The sequence below is a fragment of the Podarcis erhardii genome (genome assembly GCF_964252035.2).
Source record: "Podarcis erhardii genome assembly, chromosome: 13".
NCBI classification, from domain to species: Eukaryota; Metazoa; Chordata; class Lepidosauria; order Squamata; family Lacertidae; genus Podarcis; species Podarcis erhardii.
The window spans coordinates 34,123,713-34,141,066 of NC_138502.1; the positions used below are offsets into that span (position 1 = coordinate 34,123,713).

The 17,354-nt window shown below is 46.3% G+C and overlaps 1 protein-coding gene across 3 annotated transcripts in view; it reads right to left on the reverse strand.

The window, feature by feature from the left end:
* The window catches only part of SAMD14 (sterile alpha motif domain containing 14), a 67,006-nt gene extending 50,739 nt beyond the window's left edge, over positions 1 to 16,267 (reverse strand). The window contains exons 1-3 of one of the 3 annotated variants that reach the window (XM_081838071.1): positions 15,578 to 16,267; positions 10,778 to 10,829; positions 3,159 to 3,316 (exon numbers count right to left, since the gene is read on the reverse strand). In XM_081838071.1, coding sequence (XP_081694197.1) covers positions 3,159 to 3,316; positions 10,778 to 10,817 — 198 coding nt within the window. In that variant the 5' untranslated portion in view covers positions 10,818 to 10,829; positions 15,578 to 16,267. The remainder of the gene's footprint in view (positions 1 to 3,158; positions 3,317 to 10,777; positions 10,830 to 15,577) is intronic. The other 2 variants (XM_081838070.1, XM_081838069.1) reach the window with 2 other exon arrangements.
* Positions 16,268 to 17,354: the final 1,087 nt, after the last annotated feature.

The following is a 17,354-nucleotide window of genomic DNA, read 5'->3' on the forward strand; positions in this document are numbered from 1 at the left end:
CTCCAGGAATTGGCCCAATCTGCTTTTAAAAAGCCATCTAAACAAGTGGCCCTCAAGTACAATCTGCAATTTGCAAAACAGAGATGAAAACGCTAATGGGCCCTAATTGTAGTGATGCTCTGAACAGCCCCTCCAGATCTTTCATGAGAGATTTCATCTGGGGGTGGAGTAGAGTGAGTAGAATTATGGGGACAGAAGGTGGCTACGAGCAGGATTAAACACATTCGCTGCTGGGTGTAAATAACAGGATAAATACAATCTATGAGCACCTTCCCTACAGAAAGTGCACAGCAGCAACACTAATTTGGAAATTAGGGAGGCTTAGGGCTGGTCCATCCACAATGTATCTCTATAGAACTGTTATAGCTTAAAAACCGGCACCTGAATGGGTGAACTGGCCCCACTGGGGATTCTGTTATTGGAGTGATTAATAGTCTATCTGTGATATTATATGTAGGAATAAATGAAAAGTCAGACCAATGGCTTATCCAGTTTAGAACCTTGTTTAACCATGGCAAACTGGATGAAAGTTACTTATTTTCCTTTTGTTTAAAAGCATTTGTATACTGCTTAATGTTTAAAACTAAGCGATCCACGACACAGAAGCAAAACAATGTCATGGAAACAAGAACACAACATGAAACTAGTAAAATGGTTGTGTCAAGGCATATAAAACGAGAACTCAGGTACTTAATGAACCCTCAAACTTTCACCTGGGCAAAAAGGTCTATTTTCCACGAGTGATCTGAAACAACTGGTAGGCTGCTGCTTCACATAGCAGTGAAAAGGGCATCCCATAATCCAAGGCAAATAGTGTGAAATGCCAACTTTTGGGTCACTGCCCCATGGTATTCTGTAAGGTGTGGTACCACAAGTGCCTTTTGCCCAGGTGATCGTCAACCTGTTCAGACCCAGAACCCACTTTTAACCCAAACATGCGTCTGGGGACCCCTTTTCTTAACCCCAGTGTGCCAACCTGAATAAAATCAAATAAAATAGGGGAGGCAGCTAAGCCTTGCCTTGCATAGTCAATCACAAGAGGCAGCACACATGCACCATTTGAATGGCAATGCCCATCAACTTTAGCCTCCCCCCTCAAATATTTTATTGGGGGGAACAAAGGGACCTCAGCCCCCAGGAGTTGGCTCCTATCCTTTCACCCTAGATTTGCATGCTGGCAGTGCTCCTGCTGCGCCCCACCTTAGATCTGTCCGCAACCCCCCAGTGGGCCTGCCAGTGACCTTCCAGGTCCACCCAGGGGTGGGGAGTCTTCTAGGCAACATGATTTGATCCCTTGATGTTTCAGCCACCAGGAGATGAACAGGCATCTCTGAAAGCCCAAACCAAGGAGGTGATGCTTAGGATCCAGGTGGTGCATGGGTTTACCTGTGAGCTCAGGGCAGACCCTCCAAGTGTCCCTATTTTCAAGGGACAGTCACAGATTTACAGAAGCTGTCCCAGTTTCTGATTTTATTCCGGAATGTCTCACTTTTCCTTAGGAAGTCCCTATTTTCGTCAGAGAAATGTTGGAGTGTATGGAAGAGACCAGTGCCGGATTTACATATAAGCTAAACAAGCTATAGCTTAGGGTCCCACTCTCTTGGGGGCCCCCAAAAAATTTAAAGGAAAAAAACCTGGATGTACATTTCCAAAATATAAGATAAAAAGCAAATCAAATAAAACCTGCATACAGCAACAGTGTTTTGTGTTGTGTAGGCTCCTGGGATGTAAGTAATGGGCCCTGCCTGCTAGCCTGCTCCCTAAAATATCACTGGTTTGCTCATTTCTATATATAGGGTGCCTACATTCTCCATGGACTGGTTGCTTGGCAAAATGTGCAAATGGCTTGAGATACCTATTAGGTCCATAAATTACCATATAGGATATATTCAACACAAAAAACAGCGGCAAATTGTTGTTGACAAAGGACAGCTGGACAAATAAAGGGCCCCATTACCTTCAGTAGCTTAGGGCCTCATCAAACCTAAATCCGGCCCTGGGAGATGCTGCCGCCACTGAGGCCCAGCCCCACAGCGGAGGGTGGGGGGTGGGGGTTGAGGAAGGTCCGTTGCAGGGTGGATTTGATTTAAATCAAATCGATTTAAATCACGATTTAAATCACAAGTCAGTAAGACTGATTTAAATCATTATTATTTTTACAGAAAGACTCATTCTTGCTGGTATAATCTTAATATTAATATTTACAACCGGAGGAAGGTTTCATTTTTGGAAAGATAAATTTTCAGAGTTCTTTTTACAGTTATATCAAAACTTACTGAGTTGGTTATACCATTAGAAATACATGGGCAGATAATCATGAAATTATTGTGAGGTTTAATACGTTAATTATTTATATTTGGACAACTTTTATGCTGTACTTTGTTGGAAGGAGTAAAACAATCATCTCCTCAATAACAATTTAAACAATTCATTTAACTGAAACAATAGCATCATAGCATATGTATCCTTGTTTGTTAACTGATGTGGTTAAACATTTTATTTATTTATTTTTAAAGCTTAGACTGAATTTTAGCACACATGGAAAAACTTAAAACAAATCCTTATTTCCTGATGAACAGCCTTTGGACTATAAAGTAACTTCAATAGAAAACTATCTTTAGAAAGATTTTTCCTCCAATAGCGTTTTATTTTTTAAAAAATCTGATTTAAATTTTAAAAATCTGATTTAAATAAAAAAAATCTGATTTAAATTTTAAAAATATGAAATTATTTTTATTTTTAAAATTCATTGATTTTTATCCACCTTGGTCCATTGGTGGAGTGAGTGAGAAATATCCCTGTTTTCATCTGTGGGATGTTGGAGGGTCTGAAAGCGAGAGTAATGCATAGGGAGATATTTGGTGGGGCATCGGCTGGGCATTGACTGTTATGTACTGAAGTTCTCACCCTGGGCCGGCAGGGGGATACTGTAGATAGTTTTCACTCAGGTAGGTCCACATATGCAAATAAGGAATTGAAAGTGACCTTCAGTGATTGGCTAGTTAAAGAAAGTGGTTACTGTTACGTTGTAGTGGAGCTCTATATAAGCAGGCTGGCTGAACCCTTCAGTTCAGTTCTGTTCTGGCTTGGGAATAAACAAGAACTGTTTGAAGAATCGCTGTGTCGTCTGATATGTTCACCCACAACTTAACACTGACCTTTTTCTCCAGGATATCATCCCCTTCTGTGGAGCTGACACTGTCTCTCAACCGGGACCTGGAAGGGCGCTGCCGCCTGCCTTTGGCGGAGAGCTGGGCTCGGGCCTTCTGCAAGCTGCTGTCCAGCCTCTGGGTCTCTGGAATCACATCATTAAAATCTGGGGGTGAAAGAGAGAAACGGGAAGGGGGGCAGAGCGGTGGCAGGCGAGGAAAAGCGAGCGTGAGAGGAAGAGGTCGGCGTAGAAGCGGCCGGGGGGGGGCGGCCGCGGGAGGAAGGATGGAGTGCGGAGAGGGCAAGATGCAACGTAAAGGAAGGAAGGAGGGAAGCGGGGAGGGGGCAAACGAGTGAAATTCAAGCCCCACCGAGCGGGGGGGGGACACACAGAAAAGGGGTGGTGGAATGGAGGGCAAGAAGGGAAGGAGACACACAGAGAGAGCATTCAGAGAAGAGAAGAGCACAGTCGTCATTCAGAAGTATCCTTTCAAAGACATGACCACCCAGAACAGAACAGGCTACCTATAGGGCGGGCATCCTATTACACCTATTGGCCTGGGAGACCTTCGAAATGTCCCTATTTTCCAGGGACAGTCCCGGATTTACAGAAGCCATCCCAGTTTCTGATTTGATCCTGGAATGTCCCGCTTTTCCTTAGAACGCCCCTATGTTCATCGAAGAAATTTCAGAGGGTATGGAGTTATGCGACCCCCAAGCTAAGGAGATAAGTAACTAGACAACCTTTAGAAGACACCTGATGTTCCACCTTGCCTTTGGTTTGGAGTTAGTCTGACCCTTATGTTTCCCTCCCCTTACGGTTTTGATCTATGGGCTACTTTTAAAATGAGGCTGCATTTTAAACTGCAATTTAACCTGTCATTTAAATTGGGTTTTCCGCCCCTTCCTATTATGTTTTTATTGTAATTTTACTGGTGTTAGCCACTCTGAGTCCGGCTCTGGCCAGGGAGGGCGGGGTATAAATAAAATTATTATTATTATTATTATTATTATTATTATTATTATTATTATTAATTATTTATCAGATAAATGTTGGAGGGTTTACATGTGGAGACTTGTTTAACTTGCCCCTGCCACAGGGCTGGGTGACCCCGTTGAAGTGAGGAAATCTCAGCTCTTCCAATTTTGATTTAAAAACTATGCTCCGTCCACACCTCATTTTACACACAAACAAGGAAGGCAGCGTGCTGAAGCAACATAGTTTGGCTGTCAGGACCCCTTTTCAAAATGGCACCCTGCATGTGTTTTAGAAACGGCAGCAACTGAATGGAAAGGGCAGCAAGTTGCTGCTGTTATTGCTGCTGTTATTACTCCTCTTCCTATAGGATTTTTCCGCCTCAGGTGGCAAAAGAACTAGACCTTAGGTAAGGGCACCATTTGTGTTCTGCCTCAAGCAGCAAAATGTCTTGGGTCTGAAGCACTGGGCTGACAGAATGTCTTGTGGGGTTTTTTTACAAAAAGTTTTCTTATCATTTTTTTACAGTCGGTGTTTTAGACTCCACTGCTTCTGATTTATTTTTTATTGCGAGCCTTCCCAAACGTGCCGAGGATTACAAATGTCCCAACTAAGTAATAAAGTGCACTGTATTTCAGTTTAAATTATAATAATTCTTTCTAAATTTTCTTCTATTCCTATAGATCTACATATGCAAATTTTATGCAAATCTATGCCACCTTTCATTCATGTGAAAGCTAGCGGTGGAGGAAACTACAACTAATCCAGAATGCAGCAGCTAGACTGGTGATTGGGAGCGGCCGATGAGACTATATAACACCGGTCCTGAAAGACCTACATTGGCTCCCAGTGCATTTCCGAGCACAATTCCAAGTGTTGGTGCTGACCTTTAAATCCCTAAACGGCCTCAGCCCAGTATACCTGAAGAAGTGTTTCCACCCCCATCGTTCAGCCTGGACACTGAGGTCCAGCTCCGAGGGCCTTCTGGCGGTTCCATCCCTGCGAGAAGTAAAGCTACAGGGAACCAGGCAGAGGGCCTTCTCGGTAGTGGCGCCAGCCCTGTGGAATGCCCTCCCATCAGATGTCAAGGAAATAAACAACTATCTGACTTTTAGAAGACATCTGAAGGCAGTCCTGTTTCAGGAAGCTTTTACTATCTGGTGTTTTATTGCATTATTATTATTATTATCATTATCATTATTATTATTATTATTATTATTATTATTATTTAGTATCTAGTGCAAATCGACTGTCAAATATGAGTATCAAGCAGTCAAATACCAGATGTGACACAAACACACTCCGTTCTCAAAGAAGCATTTACCCGCTCTTAATACAGACATCTTATTTCTACTCAGAAGTAAGTTCTGTCGAGTTCAATGGGGCAAATTCCCAGCTCGGTGTGTATGGAGTTGCAGTCCAAGCCACACACAGAGAGTCATATTTCTTTTTCATTCATTTTTTTCCCCTTCAGACACAGTAGTACATGAGAGCTGTACATTGACACATATGTACACCTCTGTATTTCTCACACATATTTTTACTTTTGTTGCTGCTGAACACAAACACTTTTTTGCTCTCTTTCTTCCTCCCCACCCCCCTTGCAAATATACATTCAGCATCTTTCAGGGAGGAACGCTATAGGTGTGTGTGTGTGATTTAGTAGGGGGAAATGGCCGCTGAAGAAAGGTTAAGCACCTTCCCTCTGTGCCACTTTTGCAATCATGTCCTTCTGAAGTGGCTTTTAAAGCAAACAAACGTAGCTGTCAGATTACAGTTCCCCAGGTTTGCAGTCAGTTTGACCGCGGACTTCGGCCCCGCCGTGCGCAGATTTCAGTTCTGAGACTAAACCATTTATCCGTACATACCTCTCTCTTTCACACAAACAGACACCCACACATGCTTGCCTGGTCCCTCAAATGCTCCAATTATGCCCACACACCAACGGTACGGTAGTCCTATCTCCCTGGCCATTTCCAACGCATGTTTGCGCCATCTCCCAACAGCGCCTTCGCTGCATACAGAACAGCCTCATGAATTAATCAGATCCGCTAGGCATCTCGAGGCAGGAAGAGCGAGGGGCTTGCTTGTTTCTGTGAGTGTGTGTGTCGCTGTGTGTGTAGCCATGTGTGCGGTGAGGTGTCTCCCGGGAGCAAAAAGTCAGCCACTGCTTAATTGACTACACAGGGATGCCGGGAGTGGGAAATGAGGAACAACGGTATCGGGAGGCATGAAACATCAACAAGCAAAGTTGGAGAGGTGGCAGAGAACATGTGCTTGCACATACAAGACAAAACACAATACTGCTTAGTTTTAGAAAGGGCTCGGGTGCATGGATGCTCTCAGCCATAGGGCACCTGCTCCCCATATCCCAGCTGCGTCGAGGCTGGTTGTAGCGGTGCAGGTGGCGCTGTGGTCTAAACCACTGAGCTTCTTGGGATTGCCAATCAGAAGGTTGGTGGTTCGAATCTGCACAACAGGGTGAACTCCCGTTGCTCGGTCCCAGCTCCTGCCAACCTAGCAGTTCGAAAGCACGCCAGTGCAAGTAGATAAATAGGTACCACTGTGGCGGGAAGGTAAACAGCATTTCCATGCGCTCTGGTTTCCGTCACAGTGTTCCATTGCACCAGAAGCGGTTTAGTCATGCTGGCCACATGACCTGGAAATCTGTCTGTGGACAAACGCCGGCTCCCATGGCCTGAAAGCGAGATGAGCGCTACAACCCCATAGTCACCTTTGACTGGACTTAACCGTCCAGGGGTCCTTTACCTTTTTTTACCTGTAGGTTACTCTACAAAGAGAGTTTTCTGCACATGCTCGGAGATGCACTCGTAATGCAGCCCCTTACATGAAATACGCATGCGTGCATATGCAGAAATCTAAATTGGGCATAGATTTGAAAAAGCTGGGGAAAATCTGGCTCTGGATGAATAATAGGATGAGGAATAGAAGAATGTGGAGCAAATGTAGCTTTTTGCACTGCCTGGATTCAGCTTGCCCTCATTGCAACCGGATATTCTGAATTGTTTACCATGAGCATTGCCACGATTGTTCAGGTGGGAAGAAAAGCATCACTGTACAATCTGAGTGACTGGGTGAGTCAGCCCTCTCCAGCACTCATTTCCATCCAATCATAGCTTTCAGGATATAAAACTTTCCAAGGTGGCACAGGAGTAAAATTAACATGCAAGAATGAAACATACAGCATGGAAAGGTAAGTCCCAATGAGTTTTTATCGGTGTTTGACGTCATGGAGGGAGGTGACACATTCATATTTTATTTAAGTAATTTTTAGCCTGCACTGCAGCCAAAAAAGGTTTCCTTCCAGAACGGCTTACAGGGTGATTTTTTTAAAAAGAGGGAGAAAGACTGCCCTCGAGATTACAATCTGAAAAACCATGGCACAAAAGGAAATTGGATTGGTGAGGGAGGAGGAAACAGGCATGCTCAGGTATAAGTTAATGCCTGGATTCTTAACTACAATTTCTTAACTAATATTAGCATATTATAGCCATGTTTTGGTTGTAGGTGCTGAGAGCCTAACCTCCATCCTCTTTCCATTCCTTCTAAATCATGCCACCCAGAAAGTTTTTGCACAGTGAGTTTCCAAATGAACCGCTGTGATTCAGAATGAGTAAGGCTACCCTTTTCCCCTACAATGTTTGCACTGCTTTGTGACTCTTTAAAGAGTTTTATTCATTTTGTTTTAGTTCTTTAATTGCCCATTGAACAGTTTTAAGAGGGAAGTCTCAACTAACCATTTTTTAAAGTGCCAGAAAAATGCAGACAACTATCCCCCTCCGCGTGACGGGGTGAGCTCCCCTTGCTCGGTCCCTGCTCCTGCCAACCCAGCAGTTCAAAAGCATGTCAAAGTGCAAGTAGATATATAGGTACTGCTCCGGCAGGAAGGTAAACGGCGTTTCCGTGCGCTGCTCTGGTTCGCCAATAGCAGCTTATTCATGCTGGCCACACAGTGGCGTAGCGTGGGGGGTGCAGGGGGGGCCGGCCGCACTGGGTGCAACATCTGGGGGTTAGGGTTAGGGGGCACAAATCCACAGGTTAGGGGGCGCAAATCCACGGGTTAGGGGGCGCAAATTACTTGCCTTGCCCCGGGTGCTGACAACCCACGCTACGCCACTGTGGCCACATGACCCGGAAGCTGTACGCCGGCTCCCTTGGCCAATAAAGTGAGATGAGTGCTGCAACCCCAGAGTCGGTCATGACTGGACCTAATGGTCAGGGGTCTCTTTACCTTTTATCCCCCTCCCACTTGGTTAAAGTTTCATTTATCTACATTCATTTAATGTTTCGTTGAAAATAAAGGGGGGAAATCATTTTAAGGTTCCACTCCACTTTCTATCTAAAGCTAGTGGGGATGTGGTATAGTGGTTAAAGTGCTGGGAAGGATGAGCACTGGGAAGACATGGGTTCAAATCCCCAACTCACTGTGAAGCTCACTGAGTGACCTTGAGCCAGCTGTTTTCTCTTGGCCTATAACCCACCTCACAGGGTTGTTGTGAAAATAAAATGGGTGGCGGGAAGCAGGCATGCCACCCTGAGCTTCTAATGGTGATGGGGGACTTAAGATATATACAGTGGTACCTCAGGTTAAGAACTTAATTCGTTCTGGAGGTCAGTTCTTAACCTGAAACTGTTCTTAACCTGAGGTACCGCTTTAGCTAATGGGGCCTCCCACTGCCGCCACGTGATTTCTGTTCTCATCCTGAGGTCAAGTTCTTAACCCGAGGTACTATTTCTGGGTTAGCGGAGTCTGTAACCTGAAGCGTCTGTAACCCGAAGTACCACTGTATAGATGTACTAAAATAATATGGCACTGCTAGTAATAAGGTTAAATAGGAATATGTAAAAATGGATTGATATTAGATGAAAATATAAAGCTATAATATGTGAAGATAAAGAACTAAGATAAAACAAAGAGGGTAAGGATTTGCTGAATTAACTATTTGAACTCGAATACAAAAAAGGGAGGTGTGCGGAAGTCATGAAAATAAGTAAATGAATTGTAAGATATAGAAAGAGGGACTTATTTTTAACTGTTTTTATTCTTTTTGTAATTTGCATTTTTTGTTTTTTCTTTTTATTATTTTTGTATCCTTTTTCCTATTGAAATCTTAATAAATATTATTTAAAAAAATAAAAATAAAATAATATGGCACTGCTATTTCCCCCAACTCATATCTAGCACGTGTTCAGGGTGGGCGAAGCCATAGAGCGCATGCTTTGACTGCAGAAGGCCCCAACTTCAATCTCACAGCATCTCCACTTTAAAAGATCAGGTAGCAGGTAATGAGAAGGATTTTCTCTTGCCTGAGTTCATAAAGAAGAGCTGGGGAACTGCAGACCCCCAAGCGCAGTCCCATCAGCTCCAGCCAGCATGGCCAATGGTTAGAGGTGATGGGAGGAGCTTGCAACCCCATTTATGTTCCAGTTGTGTCTTAACATGCCAAATGGTCAGGATATGAGTATTTGAAAAGGAAGAAGGGGGCATCGCACAAGGAATAAATTCTTCTGGGTCATGCTAGAACGTGCAGAAAGTGACACCCCCCCCCCCAGATTCAAGACGCAGATGAGAAGCTAGGATGGTGACCCCAAGCCCTGCCTCTCTGCCTCCTCCCCCAGACGCCAGGTTTGTAAGCTCAAAAGCACAGAAATGGAAAATGCCCAGCAGGCAGCAATGGGCACCATGCCAGCAGCATCAAATTCTTCATCCAACAATGAGTGTGGCTGAGCGTTGGCATTTTGTTTTGGGTCATTTTGCTCCATCCTTACCCCCCAATAGCTTGGTTTGTAGCTGTGTTTAGAGTTAATTCACACTGCGCTCAGGGCAGAGCCTGCAATTTAAAATCTAGGGCCCTGGATGAACGTTGTGCTCTGTGTGTTTGCTTGGGAAACTGCCTCAGTCCCTGCAAGGAGTCACTGCACACAGGCTTTTGAACCACAGTGTAATAGAATACGTGCCGCCAATGAGAGAACAATTCATGGGAATTGTGTGTCTCCAATTTGCCATCTCTATGGGGGCCTTATGAAAGGGACACAGGTGGCGCTGTGGGTTAAACCACAGAGCCTATGGCTTGCCGATTAGAAGGTTTGAATCCCCGCGACGGAGTGAGCTCCCGTTGCTCGGTCCCTGCTCCTGCCAACCAAGCAGTTTGAAAGCACATCAAAGTGCAAGTAGATAAATAGGTACCACTCCGGCGGGAAGGTAAATGGCATTTCCGTGCGCTGCTCTGGTTTGCCAGAAGTGGCATGACCCGGAAGCTGTATGCCGGCTCCCTCAGCCAATAAAGCGAGATAAGCGCCACAACCCCAGAGTCATCCGAGACTGGACCTAACGGTCAGGGGTCCTTTTACCTTTTTATGGGGGCCTTATGAATGTGAGAGTGTCTCTGAGCACATGCAGAATGCCACGTTATTTTTGTTATTGTTTAAACGTCTATCCCGCCCTTCATCCGAAGGTCACAGTGCAGTTTGCAATATAAAAAGAACCCCCCCCCCCAAAAAAACCTCCACCCTCCCACCAACATGCCACCTGTGGTGAGGGTCCTAGGAGGTTTACAAATACTTCTTTTTAGGCGCAACCTCTGGGTGGTGCAGGGATCGGGAGAGGCCGGGGAGGAATAAGGAGCTTACCGAAAACCTCATCCGCATCTTGGAGTTTGGAGGAAGACATAATGAAGTAAATCTGTGAAGGAAGAGAGAGAGGGAGAAAGAGAAACAGTTGTCAGTCTTTACAACTGGCATGAGGAATCTCTAGACCTCCCTGTCTGGCACATGGGAGTCCCTATAAGTCACACCTCCTATCCAACCCTTTCCCATGCCCCTCCCAACTGGAATGTCTTCTTCAATTGGGATACAGTGGTACCTTCGTTCTCAAACTTAATCCGTTCCAGAAGTCCGTTCCAAAACCAAAGCATTCCAAAAACAAGGTACACTTTCCCATAGAAAGTAATGCAAAACTGAACAATCCATTCCAGACTTTTAAAAACAAGCCCTAAAATAGCAATTTCACATGAATTTTACTCTCTAAGGAGACCATTGATCCACAAAATGAAAGCAATAAACAATGTACTGCAGTCACATACACAATATCAATCAATCAGGAGCTGAACTGGGTCCCACATGGTCACAAAAACAAAACAAAAAAACCTCAAAAACACAAAATAAATAGCAAAAACAGACAGACCTGAGCATAACACTCTAAACAGAAGTGTGGCAGTCAGAATGGAGCACGTTCGGCTTCTGAAAAAAAGTTCGCAAACCGGAACAGTTACTTCCGGGTTTGCAGTGATTCAGTTCTAAGCTGTTTGAGTACCAGGGTGTTTGAGAACCAAGGTACCACTGTAGTGCCTTGTGAGACAGCCTGCCTTCTGCCTTCTGCCCCTGCGTGCTGCTTCTGCTTTTCAGCTGCTGGGGCAGGACAGGAAGGGAGGGAAGCAGGGACTCACACTTATTGGCCAAATGGATCTGAATAAGGCACCTTAATGGATTTGATTGCTTTTGCTGCTGCCGTCCCTGGAGAACATACTCTGTGTGTTCACAACACGCCATCACTCAACAGGGCCTGACCAATAGCAAACAGCCGGCTGCCTGCCTAGTCAACATCTCTGGTATCCACCAGCCTTGGGTTGGGGCAGGGGAGAAAATAATTCAAACCTCCTCATCTAATCCCACCCTCTGCCTTGACGCAAAAGTTGCGTCCATTTCCTAGGGCTGACGGGGGGAAACCAAAGAAATGGTGAAAATACAATTCTGTGTCCAGGGCAGCCGCCTACTAGCTCCATCTAGTACACAGGCTGAGACCCTACCTGCCCACAGACTGTCTCGCCAGAGTGGTGCATGCTCTGGTTATCTCCCACTTGGACTACTGCAATGCGCTCTACGTGGGGCTACCTTTGAAGGTGACCCGGAAACGACAACTAATCCAGAATGCGGCAGCTAGACTGGAGCCTGGGAGTGGCCGGCAAGACCACATAACACTGATCCTGAAAGACCTACATTGGCTCCCAGTACATTTCCGAGCACAATTCGAAGTATTGTTGCTGACCTTTAAAGCCCTAAATGGCCTCAACCCTGTATACCTGTATACCTCCATCCCCATCGTTCAGCCCGGACACTGAGGTCCAGCTGGCGGTTCCCTCACTGTGAGAAGTGAGGTTACAAGGAACCAGGCAGAGGACTTTCTCGGTAGTGGTGCCCACCCTGTGGAACACCCTCCCACCAGATGTCAAGGAAATAAACAACTATCTGACTTTTAGAAAACATCCAAAGAGAGCCTTGTTTAGGTAAGTTCTTAAAGTTTGGTGTTTTATTGTGTTTTTAATATTCTGTTGGGAGTTGCCCAGAGTGGCTGTGGAAACCCAGCCAGATGGGTGGGGTATAAATAAATTATTATTATTATTATTAGATGTGAACTATTGCTTAGGCCTGTCTACCAGCAACTTTGACCTACCAGTAACTTTGGGTGGGGTAGGAGAAAAGATTTGTTTAACTACACAGGAATCTGCTTTATACTGAGTCACATAGTACACATAGAACCATAGAACCTAGCTCAGAAGGTTCTTGCATTGCCTATCTTAGGTTTCAGGCAGAGGACACCCCCAGGCCTACATGGAGAAGCTGGGGGTTAAACCTGGGTCCTTCTGCGTGCAAACCAAGATGCTCTACTATGGCCTTCAACCACAGAGCAATATATCATTGTGTTTTCTGATGGCCTGGATAGCAAAAAGTTGTAGCATGCGCAACACCACCCATGTCCCAAGCTGCATTTTTGTTCTCATCCATCATGTCCCAGCTGCACTTTTGCAAAAAAGGGGGTGTATTTTAGATCTGCCTGACATTATAAAGGCCAAGCTAGCTTATCTGACGTATTCTTTCCAAGCCATGAAGGATAGGTAAAGGTAAAGGGACTCCTGACCATTAGGTCCAGTCGTGGCCGGCTCTGGGGTTGCGGCGCTCATCTCCCTTTATTGGCCGAGGGAGCCGGCGTACAGCTTCTGGGTCATGTGGCCAGCATGACTAAGCCGCTTCTGGCTAACCAGAGCAGCGCACGGAAATGCCATTTACCTTCCCGCCGGAACGGTACCCAGTGGCGTACGTGGGTTGTCAGCACCCGGGGCAAGGCAAGTAATTTGCACCCCCTAACCCATGGATTTGTGCTCCCTAACCCGTGGATTTGCATCCCCTAACCCCCAGATGTTGCGCCCGGTGTGGCCGGCCCCCCTGCACCCCCCACGCTACACCACTGACGGTACCTATTTATCTACTTGCACTTTGACGTGCTTCCGAACTGCTAGGTTGGCACCGAGCAATGGGAGCTCACCCCGTCGCGCGGAGTCGAACCACCGACCTTTTGATCGGCAAGTCCTAGGCTCAGTGGTTTAACCCACAGCATCACCTGTGTCCCTAAGCCATGAAGGATATAAACAAGTAAATAACCACTGCAGGTTTTTATCAAAATGCCCATTCTTTTGGTGCATATGAACTTCATACCCGTCCCAGTCCAGAAAACAAATGAAGCAGCCTGTTGTTTCCAAAGAGAAACACTGCTAAAATTGCATGTAGTTGGAACATGTGGAGGGAGACCTTTTATGGGAAATATGCAAAGATCTGCACATGCAGTATCCCCCAGAAATTGCCTTTTGTCCCAAGAGGCATCTTGTACAGGGCACAGCTGCTTCTAGATGTGCTCGCAAAAGCTCACGTTAGCACATTTGCAGGGTCAGTTTTCCCTTTAGAGGTGCAGAGCTTCTGATTATTATTCACTTCCTTCCCAGGCGCCTGACAGAGGGAGATTCAGGAGGAGGAAATGGGGAGGAAAAAGCAGAGAGGGATGGAAGAGCTTGTGGAAACGCCTGTGTGCATGAAAACAAAAGAGGAGGGGGAAGAAGGGATTCAGAAAAGAGTAGGTCTGCAGAGATGGAGAATGGAGGATGAGAAGAAGGGGGAATTGATGCATAGGCCGAAGGTCCTTGATTCATGCAATAGCACTCAAGACACGTGAAAAACGGTAACCGGGCCAGGATCACACCCAAGGCCTAGATCTGTGCTGCCAGCCCTCTTCTAACTCAGCGCACAGCAGCATTAAACAACCCGACCCTTTTCTTGCAAATAAGGAAAAGCGATGTGCTATCCAAAAGTAAGAGCCTCATTTTTGTGTTGCATTTCTCTGTTCCACCCTTCCGCGTAGCTCACATCAACAGTTCAGCCTCACAACAACCCTGGATGGTAGATTAAGCTAAGAGAGGGAAAGAGGGAGATATTGAAAAGGCCCCCCAGCGGGGACCCAAACCTGCTTTCCCTACACCTAAGCCAAACATTGTAGGCAATGCACCATGTCTTCCTAACCCTCTGAATTCACAGTGACATGCGGGGGGGGGGGGGCAGCGATTAGCTGCTCAGAATCTCTTCCAGGGTTGAAGAAAGGCAACAGAACGAAGGAAAAGGGGGAGAGGAAATCCACCCACAAATTGGATTTTAAAAACACAGTGTGCAATGGCTAGTGTTGAAGGCCAGGAAAGGGGCTTGAATAAATGGCAGTGGAACCCTCAGCACACTTACTAGGGAGTAAACAGAACAAGGCTTGTTTTTGAGCAAACATGCTTAGAATTGCACTGTAAATAATAATAATAAATCACGCACACACCATGACACACAGGCAAAGGCCCACCCTATAGACTAGCGTAAAGAATAACAGGAAAGAGAAAGAAAGGAAAGGGAAAAAACACAAAGTAGGAAGGCAATTCAAAATACTGTCCACATCTCAGGTAAGGGCATAGTTTTAGGATTATACTAATGAGGTCGATGAAAGGAGAATTTCCAAATATTCTCTATACTGCAGAAATGATGATAAAATACTGGTGTGAATGTCCAGACCTGCAGGGCTATGCATGGGGACTCCCAAATATGCAAAAAAGAAAACGAAAACATGTCCCTGTCCCTGGGCCACCACAATAATAAGAGGCCGGGAATCAACGAAGGCAAATTTCCTTGTGTTTCCCATTCTGATCCGACATGCGGGAAATCCTGCAGCCAGCCAGCCTTTCCCAGTGAGAGCAGAAAGGAAGAAAAAAGGGGGAAGAGATATTTCGCAGGGCCAAAAGGGCAAGTGAGATAATAATGGTGATGTTGATGGTCATGGGAAATCTCCAGCGAGCGACGATGCAGCAGCATCAGCAGCAGCCCAGATCCAAGGCAAGGAAAAGGAGGAAGGAGGAATGATAGAAAGATGAGCGTCAAGAGAAAGTGAGCCGCTGAATTCAAGGGCCTGCATTATCACTCATTCGTGATTCCCCCCCCCCTGTAAACAGCACTGCTTCCAATTCTTAGCAGCCCCCCCCCACTTTCGCTGTTAAGGACTCTCTCAAAGTCCGGGTGGGGCGAGGGGAAATTGAAATGGATAAAACCCACCAAGGAAGGGCGAGCGTGGCTTACCTGGCGCGCGGAGGCATCCTCAGCAAACGCCTAAAGGTCTCCTACAAATCCCACGCCCGGCTGCCAGGGCCATTTTCCTTTGCCTGCCATTCCCTTCTCTGTTAGTCTCCCACCGGTCGTTCTCCCGATGCTTTATCTTCTGGTCCTTGCGATGTTTGCCTCAAAAAATAATAATAATAATAATAAAAAATCAAAGCATCATCGGGAGGCGAAGCCGGAGGAGAGAAGGAGGGAGAAACACAGACAGGTTGCAACTACTTTGCGGTGCTGGATTTTTTTTTCTGTGAGGCTCCTCGGTTTTGGTTTTTTTCAAAGGGACCTGTGAATTCGCCAAACTGGGATTGGGATGGTCCCAGGGAGATAGGGGGAGGGGAGGAGGCGGGGAGGAACTGGAACCCGGAAGCAGCAGCAGCAGCAGCTTGGCTGGAAGTCATCCGGAGCAAGGCGCGCTCACTGCGCTGCTTTTCCTGAAATCCCCGCCCAGATGCTCTCGCTTGGCTCGGCTCCTGTGTATTCCCAGGAGCCCGGGATGCGATCTGACGACGCGAGGCTCGCCTGCCTCCTGAGGGCAGCAGGGAAGGGGAAGGAATAAAGGGGCGGGATGGAGGGGAAAGAGATGGGAAAGGGGTGAGGGTGCAAGGAGACGAAAGCGCAGGGAAAGGTTGCAGAGTCTTCGCGCTGACATGCCCTCCAACGTTTCTCCGATGAAAAGAGGAGCCTCCTGTTCCATCATCATCATCATCATCATCATCATCATACTATCTATACCCCCACCAATCTGACTGGGTTGCCCAAGCCATTTTAGACACCTTCCAACACATATAAAAACATAATAAAACATTAAACTTTTTTTTTTTTAACTTCCCTGTACAGTGGCACCTTGGGTTACAGACGCTTCAGGTTACAGACTCGGCTAACCCAGAAATAGTACCTCGGTTTAGGAACTTTGCTTCAGGATGAGAACAGAAATCGTGCTGCAGCGGTGCAGCAGCAGCAGCTGGAGGCCCCATTAGCTCAGGTTAAGAACAGTTTCAGGTTAAGAACGGACCTCCAGAATTAATTAAGTTCTTAACCCGAGGTACCACTGTGTGTGCCTTCAGATGTCTTGGCTCAGGGGTCACATAACTCCATAACCTCCAACATTTCTCCGATGAAAATAGGGACATCCTAAGGAAAAGTGGGACATTCCGGGATCAAATCAGAAACTGGGACGGCTTCTGTAAATCTGTGACTGTCCCTTGAAAATAGGGACACTTGGAGGGTCTGCCCTGAGCTCACAGGTAAACCCATGCACCACCTGGATCCTAAGCATCACCTCCTTGGTTTGGGCTTTCAGAGATGCCTGTTCATCTCCTGGTGGCTGAAACATCAAGGGATCAAATCATGTTGCCTAGAAGACTCCCCACCCCTGGGTGGACCTGGAAGGTCACTGGCAGGCCCACTGGGGGGTTGCGGCCAGATCTAAGGTGGGGCACAGCAGGAGCACTGCCAGCATGCAAATCTAGGGTGAAAGGATAGGAGCCAACTCTTAGGGGCTGAGGTCCCTTGGCTCCCCCCAACAAAATATTTATTGGGGGGCAAAGTTGATGGGCATTGCCATTCAAATGGTGCATGTGTGCTGCCTCTTGTGATTGACTATGCAAGGCAAGGCTTAGCTGCCTCCCCTATTTTATTTGATTTTATTCAGGTTGGCACACTGGGGTTAAGAAAAGGGGTCCCCAGACGCATGTTTGGGTTAAAAGTGGGTTCTGGGTCTGAACAGGTTGACGATCACCTG